General features: G+C 38.9%; 1 protein-coding gene across 6 annotated transcripts in view; it reads left to right on the forward strand.

Annotated features, from left to right (window-relative positions):
* The window catches only part of KHDRBS3 (KH RNA binding domain containing, signal transduction associated 3), an 80,755-nt gene that overhangs the window by 8,882 nt on the left and 50,988 nt on the right, over positions 1–20,885 (forward strand). For all 6 annotated transcript variants that reach the window (XR_211861.5, XR_006937138.1, XR_003074072.3 and 3 more), the window contains exon 2: positions 14,421–14,539. Coding sequence is in view for 3 of the 6 variants with exons in the window: in XM_418427.8 (XP_418427.1) it covers positions 14,421–14,539 (119 nt within the window). In the remaining 3 variants the exon portion in view is untranslated. The remainder of the gene's footprint in view (positions 1–14,420; positions 14,540–20,885) is intronic.

Genomic DNA, 20,885 nt, shown 5'->3' on the forward strand with positions numbered 1-20,885 from the left:
ATATCTTAAAACTTAATGTTTGTGTTTCTGAAATGTGTTTTTACTGCAGCCTGTCTTGAAGACTTCACAGAAACCTGTTTAGCCCATGTGAAGCACCTGTCAGGAATTCCATGAGTATGGTAAAATGCTTGAGGGAATGAATGTATTTCTAAGACCTCTTCCAGTCTTATTTTATTCTTTCAATTTGGAGTTCTCAGGTAATTATGAAATGTTATTCTGAGAAGTAAGGAAGGAAGTGTTCTACAGTAGAATTTGCTATAGGATAACTGAAGAGTATCTTAATAGTTTTGAAAATAGATAACTTTTTTGTTTGCTATACCTCTATCAAGAAACAGTATTGTTAGCAGTCAATCACCAAGTATTAGAGCTATCATGCAGTTGTTAATTTCAGGTTTTTTTTCCTTGACAATGTTTTGAGGATTGGATGTGCTGTTCAGGGACATGATTTACTAGAGGGTTGTTAGAGTTAAGATAGTATGGTCAGGTTGCGGTTGGACTTGTTTTTTTCCAAGCTGAGCTATTCTGTGATTTCTTGAAATGCAGCCTGAATCTTCAGCATGACAGCCGTGCTGTGACTCTCGTACTGACAGTGTGTCAGCAGGGGGAGCCGGCATTTAGCCTAACGAGCGTCTGCTACTGCTGTGAGGGAACAATACTGGGAAAGTGATGTTGGTCCTCTTGGAAGAAAGCAGGGCACTGAACCTGAGTGCTGTATGCCATCAGTGTTCATTTGTCACAGTGACTTTTGTAGCTGAACATATTCTGTCTGCTCCTGGAATTGTGGGTCCCTCCTAAAGAAAGCCAGTGTATGGTTAACTGACACTTCAGTGATTAGATTATCATGCTGTTAATATGACTCAATTTTACTATGTAAATATGAAAAGTTGTTGTTCAGGGTACAAAAGCTCTAACTGGCCTGCTTATGAAAAGTGTTTCTTGCATCACACTGCTCCTCTGTCCCAGAGATTTTTTTTTTGTCTCTTTGCTGCTCACTGTTTGATCACAAGCATAGGCTTACACATAGGCTGCTTGCTGTAGTGATAATAGAGCTACTTTACTTGGGACTCAGAGTTTCCAAATGCAATTAAGTTGTGGATAGGAACTGAAATACCTTTGACCTGTGCTGTTCTCTTGATGTATGCTTTAACTAGTAAGGCTCAGGCCAATTTGTTAAGTGTTAAATTGAGATTTAAGAGTAACACTTCACCAAACCTTTTAACTGTAAGTTCTTAGAATATCACATAATTATCACTGATTAAATGGAGAGTGCAGGGCAACTATCATTGTTATTTATAAGTCATATGTACATAGATGCACTTAATTTACGCATCTGAAATAACAGGCCTTGTTTGGAAGACCAAGTAATAGTTCATAGTTCAGTATAAGGTTAATTAAAAACGCTGAGTATTTCATTATCACATAAGTGGCGAGTAGCTGGTTGAGATGAGTTCTATGAAGAATTCTAAGCAAATGATTATTGAAATAATGTGCCTGATAGAAATTGATATGATCTGCTTTCAACAAGTAAATAATAGTTTCTCTAGATCTCAGTGGATATGCTCAGCATTGCTAACATAATATATTTGCTGTACTTAATGTAGTAGGTCTGCGGGATGTTGTTTCCTTTTGCTTGTGTGCTCAAAGCAATGACCAGAGCTTCCACTGGCTGTCTTGGCTAGAAGGCTATTAGTGATATCTAGATAGAGCTCAAACCTGTAGTTTACGGTGAGTAAATTCTTTGGAAGTAGCTATTTGTTATTCATAAGTCCATGCAAATGGTGCTAACTGTGCAGCAATAGCTTGTCTGCATTTTTCTGAAGCCATTTTGGCACATCATTGGGAAGTTTTTGGTGCTGTTACCAAAGCAGGTTTGAAATCCTTGAACAATCATCTGAAAAGAGCTGTGAGAGGGAAAAACTGTGATCCCTTCTCTGTTCAAGTTCAGCACCTTATAACTTGGCTGTACATACTTGTCCGTATTGGATGTCAGGCGGTGTTGTAATAAAGCAAATGCTAGAGAGGGTTATTTTCCCTTCACTCCAGTGATGACTAATTAGCTATTTGAGCTGTATAAATTACAGTCAATCAGCTTTTGCTAATAGCCCCTTTCCCCCCCCCCCCTTTTTTTTTTTTTACCTTGGAGCATTTCATCCTCAAGACAGCCATCCTGATGTGGTAGAAACTTTTACATGCAACTAATTGAAATCCTAACAGAATAGTGAATGCAATTTCAAGCTAGAACATGAAATGAAGAAATAAGAGCAGATGGCCTCTTCAGAAGAATAGATTAAAGAGAATAGATGCTTCTGGCCAGCTACGTAGTTAATCCCTTGCTTCTTGTCAAAGGATACTGCCAATGGAGTTATTATACAAGGGGTAAAATGGAAGCTATATGAAATTAATGGAAAAAAGCTTCTTCTGTCTCTGCTCTAAGAATTTAGCATTCACATTTTTGAGCTATAGTAAATGGCAATAATAACCTGTTTAGATGTTTAGCTTCAGAAATGGGTGCTATAATAAAAATTAATTTTGAGAATGTAGTTTTGTTTACATCGGTCTCCAGTGGAGTCTAACATTTATTTCTCTTCTCTGCAACACTGACTGTTAAGTCTTTAAATCCTCATGTCAGGAATCTGGTGGAAATATTTGTGATTACTTCTGCTCATGACTTAACCTAGGAAAGTTTAATTTCTCATCAAATGTTCTTTGTAGTTTTTCTTTGTTAATGGGCAATCTGACCCTATTCAGTTCACTTAAGAACCTTTATTTCTTAGCTTTATATTAAGCAGCACATTCAAGCATTTTAGTTATTGTTTTTTAACTAGATCAGCTGTTCCTGCACTTGCTCTAAAATACTGTGAGTGAATTAAGGTAAGTGAGGTGTGAAACTTAGCATGATCAATATGTTAATGTGTGTATCTCAATACAAGATCAATGACTTACAGGTGAATTTGTGGGACAATAAGTGTACATTATGATTTCTTTAGTATTTTCACATGCACCCTTAAACTGTTCCATTTCCCTTCTGTAGCAGTGAAACACAGCATACTGAGTTTATTCTCAGCTAACCTTCATCCTCTGAGAGGTGAGACCCTGCATTTCCTGAATAGAAGAACTTGTTTTTTGCAGCTTCTTTCTCCTCTCTCGTCTATAAAATGACTTTTTTTTTTTTTTGGAAAGGAGAGCATCAGTATTTTCGGTTCTAGTTCTGAAGAAATTTAAACATTAAACACATTGAATCACCAAGTAATGATGTCTCAGGTTCTTGGTGTTTGTGCTTTTCATATTGTTCATTGACAGACAGAAGTGATAGAGCAGGAACTTGAATCTGTGGGTTTATGTAGGCGGAGCAGGTGGCTGTGGTCAGTGGTAGCTTTGGCATTTTCTGGCATTACTCAATCTTTGATAGCTCAAGCCGATATGACCAGTGTGGGTTTTGTCTTACCTTGAATGTTGGTATATATGACACATAAATTATTCCACTAAATTTTAGTGTGTTGCTTAGCATAGAATCATGGAATCATAGAATGGTCTGGGTTGAAAAGAATGATAATGATAACCTAGTTTCAACCCCCCTGCTACGTGCAGGGTTGCCAACCACCAGACCAGGCTGCCCAGAGATGCATCCAGCCTGGCCTCGAATGCCTCCAGGGGTGGGGCATCCACAACCTCCTTGGGCAACCTGTTCCAGTGTGTCGCCACTCTCCTTGTGGAGAAACTTCCTAATATCCAATCTAAACCTCCCTTGTCTCAGTTTAAGGCCAGTCCCCCTTGTCCTATTGCTATCCACCCCTGTAAACAGCCATTCCCCCTCCTTTTTTATATGTTCCCTTCAAGTATTGGAAGGCTGCAATGAGGTCTCCCTGGAGCCTTCTCTTCTCCAGGCTAAACAAGCCCAGTTTCCGCAACCTTTCCTCGTAGGAGAGGTGTTCCAGCCCTCTTGATCACCTTAGTGATCCTCTTGTGGACCTGTTCCAAGAGCTCTGTGTCTTTCTTGTGCTGGGTGCCCCAGGCCTGGATGCAGTACACCAGATGGGGCCTTACAAGAGCTGAGTAGAGGGGGACAATCACCTCCCTCTCCCTGCTGGCCACTCCTCTTTTAATGCAGCCCAGAACACAGCTGGCTTTCAGGTCTGCAAGTGCACACTGCTGGTTCATGTCCAGTTTCTCATCCACCAGGACTCCCAAGTTCTTCTCTGCAGTGCTGCTCTCAAGATCTTCTCCAAGTCTGTATAAATACCTGGGATTACCCCGGCCCAAGTGCAATACCTTTCATTTGGCCTTGTTGAACCTCATTAGGTTCACATGGGCCCACTTCTCCAGCCTGTCCAGGTCCCTCTGGATGGCTTCCCTTCCCTCCAGTGTATTGACTGTGCTTCTCAGCTTAGTGTTGTCTGCAAACTTGCTGAGGGTACACTCGATGCCATCTCCTATGTCAGTGATGAAGATGTTGAAGAGCACCAGTCCCAACACCAACCCTTGGGGAACACCTCTTCTGACTGGCCTCCACCCAGACATAGTGCTGTTGATCATGACCCTTTGGCTGTGACCAGGGGACTGAGTTGTGGTCTGATGGGATCTGCTTGCAGGGGAACTGTAACTTCCCTACTCCAGCTAGCTACACTGTTTCTGATACAAGCCAGAATGCTCTGAACTGCCTTGGCCTTGTGGGCACACTGATAGCTCATGCTCAGCTGAGCTTTGGCTAATATCCCTGATGCTTTTTGTTCACACAACTTTTTAGACACTCTGCACCAAGCCTGTAGCTTTGCATCTTGTTATTGCTAAAGTGCTGGACTTGTTTGGTTTTGTTGAAGCTCGTATAGTTGGTTTTGGCCCATCTTTCCAGCCTGTCCACATCCCTCTGTAGGGCCTTCCTGCCCTCAAGCAGATCAACACTTTCCCCCCTAGCTTGGCATCATATGAAAACTTACTGAAGTTGCACTCAATTTACTCATACAAATTGTCAATAAAGATCTTAATGGGCCCTACTACTGACTCCTGGGCATCACTGCCCTTGACCTGTCAGTAGCTCATTCACTGTCACTCTCTGGGCCTGGCCATCTAGCTTGTTCTTTACCCAGCAGAGAGAGTACCTGTTTGAGCCATGGGCTGCCAGCTTCTCTGGAATACTGTGGGAGACAGTGGCTGAGACTTAGGTGAAGTCTATGTAGTCTACTTCAATAGCCTTTCCCTCATTCACCAGCTGAGTCTGCTGCCCTGAGGAGGAGATGAGGCTATTCAGGCAGGACCTACCTTTTAGGAGCCCAAGCTTGTTAAGCCTTATCTCATGGCTGTCCTGCTCATGCAGTGTGATTGTGCTCAAGATGATTTGTAACTTCATGAGGTCTGTGCAAGCCCAACTCCCAAGCCTTTCTAGGCACCTCTGGTATGGTATATCTTCCCTCCAGTTTGTCAGCCGTACCACACTGGTGTTGCTGGCAAATGTGCTGAGAGAGCACTCAGTTCTACTGCTGTGCTTCTGAAAAACATGTTAGGTAATGCCACTCCCAGTACTAGACCTCATAAGAATGCCACTTCTCACTGATTTCTGCTTGGACATTGCTCATAATCCACATCAAGTCTGTTTGGTATTATACAATAAGTACTTAAAAATGATCTGGTACAACTCTGTATTCAGAGGTGTTTAAAACCCAACTGGACTATATGCTGAGAAACCTGCAGTAGTTACTGATACTGTGAGAATCAAAAGGATGGGGTGAAGCTTTTTTCAGTGGCGTGTAGTGGTAGAGCTAGGTGGAACAGGCAAAAGTGGGAACACAGGAAGTTCCATACAAACACAAGGAAGAACTTAACTACTCTGAGAGTGACAGTGCACTGGAGCAGGCTGCCCCGAGTTCATGGAGTCTCCTTCCCTGGAGGTTTTCAAGACCAGTCTGAACACCTACTGGAGTAACATACTGTAGGGAACCTGTTTTAGCAGGCATTTGAACCTGACAATCCCTAGAGGTCCCATCCAACCCCTAAGGTTAATTAGATGGTTGCAATCCAATGGTTGTGAGCAATGTCCAAGAGGAAGGCCAATTATGCTCTGGGCTGCATTAAAAGATGAGTGGCCAGCAGGGAGAGGGAGGTGATTGCTCCCCTCTACTTGGCTCTTGTGGGGCCCCATCTGGGGTACTGCATCCAGGCCTGGGACACCCAGTGCATGAAAGACGCAGAGCTCTTGGATCAGGTCCACAAGAGAACCACTAAGGTGATCAAGAGGGCTGGAACACCTCTCCTATGAGGAAAAGTTGAGGGAACTTGGGCTTGTTTAGCCTGGAGAAGAGAAGGCTCTGAGAAGACCTCATTGTGGCCTTCCAGTACCTAAAGGGAGTGAATAAAAAGGAGGGGGAACATTTGTTTATGAGGGTGGATAGCGATCGGACAAGGGAGAATGGTCTTAAACTGAGATGGGAGGTTTAGGTTGGATATTAGGAGGAAGTTTCTCCACAAGGAGAGTGGCGACACACTGGAACAGGTTGCCCAAGGAGGTTGTGGATGCCCCATCCCTGGAGGCATTTGAGGCCAGGCTGGATGTGTCTCTGGGCAGCCTGGTCTGGTGGTTGGTGACCCTGCACGTAGTAGGGGGGTTGAAACTAGGTTATCATTGTGGTCCTTTTCAACCCAGGCCGTTCTGTGATTCTATGAATTTCTTCTCAGAATGTGTGGTGAGGTATTGGAATAAGCTGCCCAGGGAGGTGGTGGCGTCACCATCTCTGAAGGTGTTCAAGAGAAGGATAGATGTTGCACTGAATGACATGGTCCAGAGCAGTCACAGGCATGGGTTAATGGTTGGACTAGACAATCTTAGAGGTCTTTTCCAACCGTAGTGATTCTGTGAGTCTGTGGACAGGATCACAAGGTACTTGAGGCTTAAAGAAACTTCAGAAGATCCAATCCCCTGCCCAGTGTTATTTTGAATATTTAGGAAGCAACGTGAGGCGTTTTTGAAGAAGGGCAAGACCTGGAAGTGAATTCTTTTTTTTTTTTTTTCTTTTTTTTTTTCTTTTTTTTTGTGTGTGTGTGATGATAAAGTACATTTAATTTCTGTAGGGTATTAGGTATCGTTTATAGAATCATAGAGTTGCTCAGTTTGGAAAAGACCTTTAAGATCATTGAGTCCAACCATACTACCCTAACTAACAACCCTCCGCTAAATCATGTCCCTGAGCACCACGTCCAAACAGTTTTTAAACACATCCAGGGATGGGGATTCAAGCACCTCCCTGGGGAGCCTATTCCAGGGCTTAACAACCCTTTCTGTAAACAACTTTTTCCTGATATCCAACCTAAACTTACCCTGGCACAACTTGAGTCCATTTCCCCTCGTCCTGTCACCAGTGAGAAGAGACCAACCCCGATCTCACTGTAAGCACCTTTCAGATATTGGAAGAGAGCAGTATGGTCTCCCCTCAGCCTCCTTTTCCCCAGACTAAACAGCCCTGGTTCCTCCAGTCTCTCCTCGTAGGGCATATTCTCCAAGCCCTTCACAAGCCTTGTTGCCCTCCTTTGGACCTGCTGCAGCACCTCCATGTCCTTTCTGTACTGACGTGCACAAAACAGAACACAGTACTCAAGGTGAGGCCTCACCAGTGCCAAGTACAGGGGCAGGATGACTTCCCTAGTCCTGCTCACCACAGCATTTCTGATCCAAGCCAGGATGCCATTGGCCTTCTTGGCCACCTGGGCACACTGCTGGCTCATATTCAGCCGACTGTCCATCAGTACACCAAGGTCCCTTTCCATCAGGCAGCTTTCCAGCCACTCCTCCCCAAGCCTGTATGGTTGCCTGGGGTTTTTGTGACCAAACTGCAGGACCTGACACTTGGCCCTATTGAAACTCATACAGTTAACCTTGGCCCATCAATCCAGTCTATCCAGGTTCCTGTGTGGTGCCTTTCTCCCCTCTGGCAGATCAACACTCCCTCTCAACGTGGTGTCATCTGCAAACTTACTGAGGGTGCACTCAATCCAGTACTGAGCCCTGGGGGACACCGCTCATGAAATGTATGAAGGGTGCTCTGAAAGTAATACCATCCTATTTTATCATGTTGGTCCATAACCTCGGAGATAAATGCTGATGATATAGCAGTGAAGGTTGAACCCTCCCACCAATAATCGGTTACATTTTGTTACCATGTGACAGATGGCAGCAGAGGGACAGTCTGACAAAATGCTGTCTAACACAGAAGTGTGTGTGAAGTAAAGATGTGTCATTGAGTTCCTCCATGAGGAAAAAAAAAAAAGCACCCATTGATATTCATTGATGCTTGCTAAACATTTATGGAGACCAAGCAGTGGATGTTATCACATTGAAAGGTGGACTGCTTGGGATAGATTTTCTTAGCAATGATGCTGTCATAGCAGCTGTGGAACAGTGAATCACCCCTGCTGGTGCAGATTTTTGTGAGTGTGGTATGCAGGTGAAAATACTTAGCTAATGATGGTGACTACATTTCAGTGTAGAGTTTTGTAGCTGACAATTTGCTGTATAAATAGTGTTACTGTGCTCTTTGTTGTAGTTTCCATGGAAACAAATAGGAGGCATTACTTTCAAAGTGATCCACATAGGGTATATATGTTTTAGTTGCCTTTGGATTTTTTTCTGCAATCCTGGAACAAAGGAGTTGATGTTTTTGTAGTTAGTGGATTCCTGAACTAGCTATGTATGAGCTTTCTTCTCTGAAGAAAATTGTCAACATTAGGTGAATCATTTGGGAACTTTTAGCACTTTATAATATAGATGAGTTCCAAAGCTCTACTCACAATAAGATAAATAATAATTTTTAGTGAAGTGGTATGGGAATCTGGGGCTGGAGCCTATGTTTACACCTTGTTTTCCTGAGCTGAGACTGAATGAACATCTACTAATATCTTAGTTGCTACTTCTCTTACAACAGTTTTAACGTTAGTAAGTCTGAATAAATTTTACTATATGCATTTTTGGTGTGGAGGTAATAGTTGTTCAATCAGTTTTGAATTGCTTAAATAAAAAGCCTATTCAAATTTGTCATATTGGTGACTGAAATGTATTTTCAGATCACTGCAGACAGTTGTACTCAGACTGGGTTAGAGAACTTAAGATGTTTGTGAATGCAATTTATTATGAAGATTGGTTTAAGTCCTTCAACATGGATGTTATTAATTTGAGAATGTTGAATGCTGCAGACATCATTCTAGCATGAACCACTCATTTTATTGTACTTTTAAATCAGATTCATTGTCAATTGCTTTTACAAAGGCAATGGCATATAAAAAAAGACAGTTGTTCTGATTTCAACTATTGTAATAATGTACATTTGCTAAAATGAATTCCAGCTTTTTACACATAGTTCATGATTGAAATATTTCATTTCATACCAATTCCAAGTTATGAACTACTGATGAGGCTAAATTTGTGTTAAAAATCACTTTTTTTTTTTTTTTTTTTTCAGACTACTAAAATGATAACTGAAGAATATGGGTAGAATTTGTGAAATAATGAATGTGGATGGGTACAGTAGTAGAGCAGCTGCATTGAACATTTACAATTTTATAGTATTTTTCATTCAAGTCTCTTATAACTATTCAGAATGGATCTAGATGTAATCACACCTCAAATATTTGTCCATTATTTTGAAGTCTGTGAGGCTATTTTCATTTTCTTGATTACTCTAGTACTCTAATTTGCCTTTGCCAGCATTTTCAGAATTCGTAAGCTTAAAATGTGGATCTCCTGAGATCCAAGTGTAGATTTGTTACAGTGAAAATTTTCAAATAAGAAAAATAGTATGGAATGCTGGAGAATTTCATGTGTGGTATAAATGTAGTCCTTTAATCCCAAAGGCTGCTTCAGAAGTGCTTAACGATGCTCCGTGCTGGAAGAGTTGTAGAAAGTTTGAAACAGGGCAGATAATATTGTCCTTGTTCTTTCTCCATTAAACTACTCTGAAATTCTGCTACTACTAAGAATAATCTTTTCCTCCTTTGGAAGCTTGCTTTTCTCAAAGCTTATGTGTATTTTTTTAATGTAGATCTGTATAAAAATGCAACCTAGTGAGCCAAAGTGTAGTGCTATTGTTTTTACTGATGTATTTTTTTTCCCCCCAAACGTGAAAGCGTGAGGAATGACTGTACTGTCAGACCACATATCCATCTAGATCAGTATTTTATCTGGCCAATAGCAGAGGTTTTCTTTTTCTTTTTCTTTTTTTTTTAACTTTCATAAGATGATACTTTCTGAATGACTGAGGTTGGAAGGGACCTATGGGTCCATCTGGTGCAATCTCTGCTCAAGCAGACACTCAGAGCAGGTTACCCAGGACTACATCCCAGCAGTTTTTAGAGATTTCAGAGGAGACTTTGCAGCCTCTCGGGGCGATCTGTGCTAGTGCTGTCATCCACACAGCTTTTTGAAGATCAAGGGGAAGTTCCAGTGTTCCAATTTGTGCTCATTGCCTTATGTCCTCATGCTAGACACTACTGAGGAGAGCCTGGCTCCGTCCTCTTTGCATCCTCACTTTACGAACACTGACATCCCTCACAGCTTTCATCTATAGGCAAAACAGTTCTACCTGGGATGTCCATGTCCCTTTTGTGTTGGGGAGTCCAGAACTAGATTTGCTGAGAATATGCAATGGTATGCTATTGTGCTGTTAGTAGCTTCCAAAACATCTTTAGCATATTTTGCCATCAACCTCTATTTAAGAGCATTCATAAATTATAATATTCTTACAGTATTTTGATTTTGAAAATTAATGTGAATATTTTTTCTAGTGGAACCACAATGCATTTTCATCAGCACCCTGTTTTTTGAAAACATTTCAGTGTCCTAGAAGTTTAACCTTGTATTCTTCACCTACTTTTCATCTGACGTAGGAAAATTAAGGAAATCACTTGAATTTACTAAGGTCTCTAATAAATCTTCTGAGTCAGAGGAAAAGCGATATCCTTCCTTAAGGATTTCCAGATTTAACTGATTCTTGTTTGTATTGTTTTGTTAACACTGTATTAAGTATAAATGCAATATACACTTGTTTACTTTGAGTTTGACGTTTTGTCTTGCACTGATTTGCAAATTGATTTACGAGAGACAAATACACACTATCACATCATTCTGCATTAAATGCAGGTACTTGGATTGGCTTAGCAGAGTGACCTGGAATTCTAGCTTGTAGCTCTTTTATAGGAAGATTAATTCTACCTTGAGATTAACATGAAGCAGTTCTACTTTGTCATTATCTAATGTATCTAGCAATGTTGTTTGGTGAATTAACTGAGAAGTAATCATTGCTTAGATCTCTGCTATGATTAAATGTAAAGCAAAAAAAAAAAAAAAAAAAAAGGAAAAAAGGGGAAAAAAACCAAACATGCAGTTATTTATTCATCCAGCTAAATTCCTCTACTATTGCATTAGTTGTATTCTTGATCTGAGAACATGGGATTTTAATATCTAGTATTAGGAAAAGCTTTAATCACATGTTCATTTACTATTTGTGATCTCAGAGATGTCATTACTTCATATAGCTAAGCAGCAGTGAATGTAATCTAAGGATTAAGAAAAAGCAAATCTTCCTGTCCATTTGACCTTGGAAATCTGATTGGATTTGCTATGTGATTGGGCATGATTTTTCCCTAATTATCTAGAGCTTCATGTACGTGGATGATAAATAGCAAGTGACTTGTGCAAATCTGATTCGATGCTTAATTCAATGCTTAGTTTTATTTCATATTCATCTTAGTTTTGAGTGTAATGAAATCAGAGGAAAAACAAATCTGTGATAAAATTTTTTGCTCTCAGGATAACTTTTGTCGGTAGTTCAGTGAACATTCAAGAAGTCCTAGGCTGTTTTGATTAATTTGAAAATAATATGAGTAAACTCTTGTTTTGTAATGCTATGTCAGTGTACTTTATGGCTGCTCAGACGAAAAAGAATTAATTTGAATTTGAAGTAAAATAGGGGAAAATGTAATCCATTTTGCTAACGATTGTCAATCTCATGAGTTTCAGTAGCTTCTTCAATCAAATGGAGGCTTTTTTAAGTAGTGGGAATTAGAGGAAATATGGAAATGGCTATTCTTAACATGGTCAATAAAAGTACATAGCTTATTAGAGGTACAAAAGCAGCTCTTCAGAGAAATGAATGTTGTTTTCTTTTTTTTTTTTTCCAAAACTTACTGGCTACTTCATGTTGAGTGATTATTAGTGCAAGAAGATGATGCTGTTTCTATGACCTTTTTAATCTTACTCTCTTAAGTAAATCAAAATAATAAATATTGTGTTGAGGTTGCCATCAACAACTTCTTCTAATACTAAACTCAAACGATAATATGAGCTAAGATTTAGAACATGCAAGTAACACTTCACTGAGCTTTGAAGGAATTTATGCAGTTGGTCATCTGAGGAATGTTACTGTGATGTTTTTAGGACCTTGCTTGTAATACTTCAACATTTACAAGCCTGAGACCTTCAGATGTTCCTGAAACATTCAGTTGTTTCATACTTATTAGTGTTTTCCATGAATATCCTTTAACAAGGATTAATTTGCAAATTTACAGTTCTAATTTGGAATTTTTTGGATCTACTAGTGCAACTTCTATGAAAATTCCTCTGGTGGACTGAGTAGGACTGCAGTATGTAATATACTGTAATCTTGCATTCTCACCAGGAGAAAATGATTTTTTATCTGTATCTACCCATTGATAAAAACACAATGAACTTCTGAATTTGAGTCTTAGAGCGACTTCTACTCTGTGAGCTTAGATTACTCTATAAAGATGACTTGACTTTATCATTAATTACAGCTACTGAAAATGTCTGAAGATTTTGTATCTATCTAACTACTGGGAGTCTTCTGTGCACTGATCTGTTTCAAAATGAAATTAATGCACTGTCGTGTAGTGTTTGGATCTTGAATGCAGTCAGATTATGTTATTCTGCCTTTCTAAACAACTTCTAGTCCTCCTATTAAAGTTCATTATGGTTGTATTTGCTTCAGTCATAAGAATAGAACTTCTTTTATTACAATTTTACTATGTGATAAACATTGATATAAAATCTTGCTATAGATCTTCATCCTTCTGGTTGTGTAGTTCTGAGTTTTGAGGATTCATACTTAGCGTGTACAAACTGTAGTGCTAAAAATCGATGTCATAGTTTGCTTTGCACTCCTAAAACATAAAACTTTGGGTGTCTGATCTTGTTATCTGAAAAAATGAGAGCCTTCCCTTGTCCTTGTTATATGAGGAAGCAGAGGTGTTGGAAGTAGTTCATTTATATTTCAGAGTACTGCAGTAGTACTGCACTTTGAGTCTGCATGGATTCAGAAATTCAGAATTCTTAACACATCATTCACCTGCTTTCTGTGAGCTGGAACATCATGCTCTGCAAAATTTCAGTCTTAATTTCATCTGGGAGTGAATTTCAATATAACTTTACATCTATCTTACTGCTTATAATTCTCCGGTCCATAAAGTGGCATCTGCAAAACCCATGTAAATTCCATTGTTGAGAGATTCAACAAAGATTTCAACCACTGAGATTCAGTGGTTGAAATATTTCTCTGTTGTCACCATTTTGCAGGGCCATGTACTGAAATTCAATTTTTTATTAATGTGCTGCAGTATAAAGGGCACTGGAAGAAGGTTGCTTTACAGAATATGGATCTTCCCAAATGTTTACGCTGTTAGAATTCGTATGATTAAATTTTCTGGGATCTTGCCAAGTAGCTTCGAAAATGTAGCTAGGGAGGCCTGTTCTTTCAGAAACCTTCAGGTTAGGTGAAGGAACTAGAGAACAAACTTAGGAGGAGCAGCTGTGAGGGAAATGGAGTTGTTCAGTCTGCAGAAGAGGAGGCCTGAGTTTCTTCTCATCTCATTACTTTTAAATCTCATTCCTAATTGTCATCTTGGGTTGTGCCTAGAGATCTCAGATGAGTGTTATTCCGATGTGCTTTAGTTGCAATTCTGAAATTTTGAGAACTTGAGTTGACACTTTTGCGGTAGACGACCACTATTACAACTGCATACTTTATAGAGCTTTATATACAAATGTATATGTAATAACATATAATAATTAAACTATGTGATAAATTTTTGAATTCTAAAAGTAAAATATCTAAGACAAAATATTTTTTTTTCCTTGCTTGAGCTATACAATGTATAAACGTATCCTAAATATTAAGTTAAAAAAAAAATCTAAAATGCTTGCACTGATAATTTAAGATAATGACCTGAATGTAAATATTAAAAATGCTGTAAATGAAAAACATGGTTTACTCCATTCTTTTACGCAATGTGTATTACTTATAATAGTGTCATGCTATAAAGTAATATTTCTGAAGTTATTATTTTTAATTCATATTGTCTTTGAAGATTCTTAGCTTTCAAATAGCAATATTAAGCTAAGAAAATAACAAACATTTTTCTTTTAACAGAAATTGAAAAATACCAGAAGGGAGAAGGAAAGGAGGAAGAAAAATATATTGATGTGGTCATCAATAAAAATATGAAGTTGGGGCAAAAAGTTTTGATTCCAGTAAAGCAATTCCCTAAGGTAAGTGTAATTTTCATGCTACATAACTAAATGTTTATAAAAGGATAGTAATGGTATATCTTAAGGAGATTGCTCTTACATTTAAGGTAGTATTAACCACCTGTACTAATGCTGTCCTCTAGTCTATTCTATGGGAATTCTAAGGTATTCTTGAAATAAATGCACAGAAGAATGTTGGTAAGCACACAAAAAACATGTTGAAAACGAATTATAAATCATATCTTCAGAATAGTAGAATCTTTTCTGGAATGGAAGAAAGAAATAATTACATTTAAATTAATGCTGATTCTGGGCTTAGGAACATGCTTTATTTTATGCAAAAAAGTACAGCTTAAAACAAACTACCGAAGGAACTCACTCTGTAAACTTCTTTCTTCTCATCTTCAGTTTCAGACAGTGATAGTCTTGAACTGGTATATGCACACTCTAAAATTAGGCAGTGTATTCTAGGGGAAGTAGAAACTATTCTGTTGATATTTTTGAATTCCTAATATTTCTTTATGATTAGGTGTTAATATATTGCTGCATGGAAGTATGTTGGACATTCAATGTTCTGTGGAACTTGATTCGTGCCTCCAAAAAATGTTACTACTAATGTTTAAAAAAAGAATGCAACAAAAACAGAAGATTGTTAGAATTTGCCAGGTTGGGTGGGGAGCTGGGCAACCTAATCAAGTGGCTGATGTTGTGGTTACCAATCCTGTCCATAGCAGGAGATTGGAACTAGATGATCTTTAGATCCTTTCCAACCCAAGCCATTCAATCATCATATGATTCTGCAATTTCTTACTTCCTTGGGGTAGCTTTCATTGGAAATTTCAAATCTGCTTCTGTTTTCTGCTTTTATCTTCATTCTTTTTCTTCATTTTGCCTGGAAGACTTCTTTCTAAATAGTTTTCTTTGCATCATCAGTGTTTTTCTCTTAGACCATGCCAAGTAATTTGCAGGAGTTTCAACTTTGAACAAACTTTAGTGAAATATTGCTTCAATGAATTTGTATGTTTGCATACCCTTTATACTTCGGCACCTATTTGAAATTCTGACATAGAATTCTATGTTTATCTAATGATCAGGAAGAGCTATCTTATAAATACCACATTTAAAATTGCAAAGAACAGAATGTAACAAATAGGGAAGCTTACATAGATGGTATTTCTAATCTGGATGTTTTTCTTCGTTTAAATGTTGATATGTGTAGACAGTTGAGATTGAAAGGAGAGAAAGCAAGAGTGACAGGAAGAGGAGAAAAAGTGCCATTTGAAAGATTCTCTTTCTTTAGTGTCAACTTTCCATAAAATCTAAATACTAACGTTCTTGTTTAGAATAGCTATTGGGAAAGCCCATGCTGTCTTTTGAAAGGACAGGGATGCTCTGCTGTGTGCTGGTAGTAGATCTGGTCCGTGGACTTTTCTTGATTATCTGAGCTGGAGTCAAGCCTTATCTGCACTATGGAAAGGAACCTGAATTTATATCCAGAAGATAGGGCTTTGTAATCCTGTACGTTTAGAAGAACAGGATCCAAGGGACAGTACAGCTGCTGTGCAGAACAAACTTCCCATGTGAGTTCTTATGTTTTCACTTTTACTTTTTCTGCAAAATGGAGAGTACTGGCAACTCCTCTCAGACAAATCTCATCTACTAAAGGGAATAAAGCTTTAAGTATTTTCTGGTTGAAGAGTGTTTTTGCTTCCTAATGGGTAGGGAGATGCTCAGTATTTCTTTCAGAAAGTTCAATTTTATTACATATAAATGGATAATTGTGTAAAAGCTTGCTCATTACAGATTAAATATTGTCAAAAGGAATTAAATTTCTCACTGTGTGGGAGTAGTCTGGAAGGTGGGCATGAATTCAGGCTTGTCACAGGCACTCTTGATCTTCTCTGAAAGAGACTCAAAATACAAGCAGTCACTGTAATTGTATATCATCCTGTTTACTAGAATTGGGCTTGCTGCTTTATTTCAGAACTGTAATAAATTTAAATGCTTTGTACAAGGTGGCATAGCTTCAACATGACAAACTGAGAGCCTTATTCTGATGTTCTGTAGTCTGCAGTCAATGACGAGCTTTGGATGCCTCGAACATGAGAGGAGAAAGAGCGAACATTATAACAGAGAAAGTCTAAATACTAATTCTGTTCCTCTTAGATACGTTCAGAGTAGGGTTGAATTAGTAATGCTTTATCTTGGTCTGTCAGGGTAGATATGAAGGGATTCCAGACATTCTAGTGAGCTGTTCTTTGAATGCATTTATTATATATTCAGATGGTGCAGAATTTAAGCAGAAGACATAATGTGGTTCTTAAAAAGCCTGAAATGATGCTTTACGCCTCTAGGTCATGCTTTTCTGTGCTTGTATATGGTTTGCCAGACCATTTTGCCTGCAAGAGGTGTTAGAGTTAATGCAAATATGTCATTTGAAGACGGTGCCAAATTGATAGTACCTCACAAAAATGGTTGAAGGTTGATTCTGATTTGTGAGTAATTTTCTCCTTTCTGCTGATCAGTACAAGTGACAAATGCTTCAGAAACATGGAATGTAAGGCAGATAAATATGGATGACAGCAGTGTAAAAAGCTCTTCTGCATGTAAATATTAAATCTAGAGCTGTTCTCATCACAATTTTTCTCCTCTCTCTATGCCAGCAGTCCATGCTAAAGCTGTCAGTTAGCATACAAATCCTGGACGAGGATACCTCTACTATTTCAGATGTAGTTTCTTTGTTAATGAAGTGAGAATCCAGTATTTAGAGCTGACAAAGGTACTACAATAATTGATAAATCCATCAAGCATTAGGAGTATCAATTTGACTCTGACAAACTAAGGTATCCGGACAGTGACAAAAAAAAAAAGAAGCTTGTTTCAACTCTGAAATGATGCAGCTTTTTCAACTTAAATGGGAACAGAAAAGTGGATTTTTGAAGTTATTAAATCCTCAAGATGGTATAGTATCTAAAAATGTTACTAACTACAAATGATTTTGCTAACAGAAAACATTCTGCTGCTTGCCAGTGATTCTCTGGTAAGTCATGATGTCTCTGCTGTTTAGATAAATAGGTGGAATCAATGAAATACCAGTTAGTTTTTGAGATCCCTGCACCAAATCAGCCCACCAATGTGCTATTCACCATTCAAACACCTCACTAAAGCTGACACAGAGTTAACTGAGTTCCCTTTAAGTATTTCATTGTGCTTTCCCACTTTAAAACCTCTCCAGTGACTCCTTGAATAAATCATAATAGCCTCAACATAGGTCAGACAGTTCAAGCTCTGATCTGATCAACGCATCATTGTAATGACTGCTCACATTACCTATCCTGTCAGATGTATTCTTGCAGAATCATGGCTTGGTCCTTTGCATACTCAGGCTCATTACCTCTGACATACCTAAAGGTGACAGGTCAACTGCAGTAGAAGGCTATTCAACTGAAGTTCAGAGCTGCTGGTTTTATTTCTGAAGGGGATCTGGTATATCTCAGGTTGAAAAGTAGTATCTCCCATTTTCCTTTGCTTGGTTATTGTTGGTCTCCCTGAAAAAAATCTCTGTTTTCTTGGTCTTCTGCATAGTAGTTCAACAGTTGAGTATTGATGTGGATGTGTTAGGTTTGCCTAACTGTAATCTCTCGTACTAGAGAGAGTTCACAGAGTTGTAGGCATTGGAAGGGACCTGTGGAGATCATTGAGTCCAGCCTTCCCCTAAAGCAGATTCCCTACAGTACGGTGCACAGGAAAGTACTCAGATGGATCTTGAATATCTCTGGAGAAGGAGCCCTCCCTCTCCTGCCCACCCCCTTCCCCCTGAGCAGCCTATTCCTAACTTTTTTTTTGTTTTTCTATCTTTCATAGGTTAATTACCAGTAGTACAATAGCATTTAGTCTCACTCTAGAAATACCTGTATACTTGATAAAGAGGATGGTGCAGTTATTGCTGAAATATTTTCCTGTATAGAAGAAGATGCTTGCGATCAAATAGACAATATATGGTAACAACATCGTATACTATTCATTTTACTCCTCCTCCTGCAGTTAAATTCAAGAAGAACTGAGGGGCAAAATTGGTGTCATGTATGGTTTTAGTGGGCCATTTTGGTGGTAGGTGGACACTTGGACTAGATGATCTTGGTGGTCTTTTCCAACACTGATGATGCTATGATTCAATGACTTCTATCTGAATCTTCACAGAAGGTGATAGAATAACCAGAACAGCCTGAATTTTGTCATTCCTATGAAACAGTTTATGATATTTGAAGGAGTTATGTTCTGGTTTCATCTCAAGTTTGGTTGTGCATTTGAATTATTTTCATTTGTGTTCCTTGGAAACACTTGTGCCATTAAAAAATGCAGCGATTATATTTCAATTTGATGATGGCATTATTTGGTGAGATAGAACTGTGTGGGAACTCCACTGTAGGCTGCAGGCCCCAGCAAGTCTTTCCAAAATCTGGTTATATACAGTCTTGTTAGGAGTAATTCATGTTGGTCTAGCTTGGTGGATTCCTATGGAAGTTTTGTATTGCTAAGATATGGGAATCATTTTGAAATATTTAGGTGAGACTTTTGTATGTTCTTATGATGCTGTCTACAGTCCTATTCTGAGACATGTATGACAAACAAGAGTAAGTGGAAAAGTTAGGATTTTATGCAGCCTCAATGGAAAAGGGCCAATTTTTTGAGGTAGGATTCCATTCCAGATTGTTACCTATATGAACGAGTCCATATGAATGCTGGATGTCTAACTTGCTGTTAGCTTAGTGAGGTTTGGTTCAGTTAGAAATTGGAGCTTAGGGTGATTTAATATACTTTGCTATTTCATCAGCTGAATATCTTTGCTGATTCCAGGTCAAGTGTGAAAATGCAACCCTGTAACTTCTGTTGGATGTCATGCTTGAAAAATGATTCTTTAAACTTGCACAGACATAAAGGTAGTAATAAAGAGTGCTGGCAATGGAAGATCATGATGCGGCAGTATGAGAGTAAAGGGGCTCTAAATCTATCCTACTGCTTCTATGAAATGCCTGAATTTCTGAAAATTTTCATAGCTTACATATGTACAGATGCAACAGGAGGGTATTATCCCCCCCAGCACATGCGTCTGATAAATATGCATTGTGAAATAGTCTGTAATCTCAGACATCTGATTTTGTTCTGCCAGCTTAGTAAACTGAAGTGTTCTGACTTCAGATAAATAGCTTTAATGGATGATAAATGGAATGATGATGATTTTCCACAGAATCAATCAAAACTGCAGGAATAATCACTTCCACCTTTTGACAAGCTACCATTTTGAAAACTGCTTACAGAACTATATTTAAATACTGAGTAGATTTCGGAAGTTCATAAGAAGTGGTTTGCACTATTCCCCTGAAGTGATAATCTATATTCTCAAAAGTTACTTTCTTAAAGTATTTTAACTCAACATTTAAAATTAGAATACATATTTAAAACTGACTGTTATGTATAAGGTATTCAAAGTATCTACACAGTTTTGAAGAGATTCATATTTTACATAAGTCACTCCAAAATTAACGCCTCCTATTTCTTTCCATGGAGACTACAACAGATACAAAGAGCACAATAAGACCATTTGATAGAGCAAATTCTAAGTTGGACCACTGGATGCGATCCACTGTTTCACCACTGCTGTGATGGTGTCACTGCTAGGAAAATGTTGCTCATGTAGTGGGTCTTTCATTGGCCTGGACAGATGGAAGTCAGAAGACACCAAATCCAGACTACATGGTGGTGTGGTAGGGCAGCCCAGCCAAGTCCAACAGAGTGCTCTATGGTCTTCAACTGATATGGGGCCTGGCATTATTGTGTTGCAAGGGCCAAGTTGTCGTCTTCGTCCTGACTGGAAGTTGGAACCTTTGGCTTCATCAGTGTCATGATGTGGTCAGAATTGATGGTTTGTCTGGGCTCCAGTCAGGAAACCATCACCTTCAGCCTGTTATTGATTCAGTAGATTTTGACATAGTTAATAAGGTCTTTCTTTTTCTGTGTGAGCATTCACTTGGTGCAAACTTTGATATCCAGCATTGCCACCATTGTTTCCAATGTATTGAAGCCGATATTCAGCTCCATATGCAGTTTCCTGGTTGTAATCTGCTGATTTGCACTCGTAGGGAGATGCTGTTCATTTCATGGTGTGAAAGCTGTGTATGGACATCCAGTACGTGGCTAATCTTTGATGTCGCTGTTACTACTGCTGAAATGCATGCACCAGCCACCACCTCACTGTGCCCAAATCCACTGTTAGGTCTCCATAAATGTTCAGCAAGAGTTGATGAATGTCAGCGGGTGGCATTTGTTCCACATGGAGGAATTCAGTTTCACAGTTTTGCTTCATATG

The sequence above is a fragment of the Gallus gallus genome, chromosome 2 (genome assembly GCF_016699485.2).
Source record: "Gallus gallus isolate bGalGal1 chromosome 2, bGalGal1.mat.broiler.GRCg7b, whole genome shotgun sequence".
Lineage (NCBI taxonomy): Eukaryota > Metazoa > Chordata > Aves > Galliformes > Phasianidae > Gallus > Gallus gallus.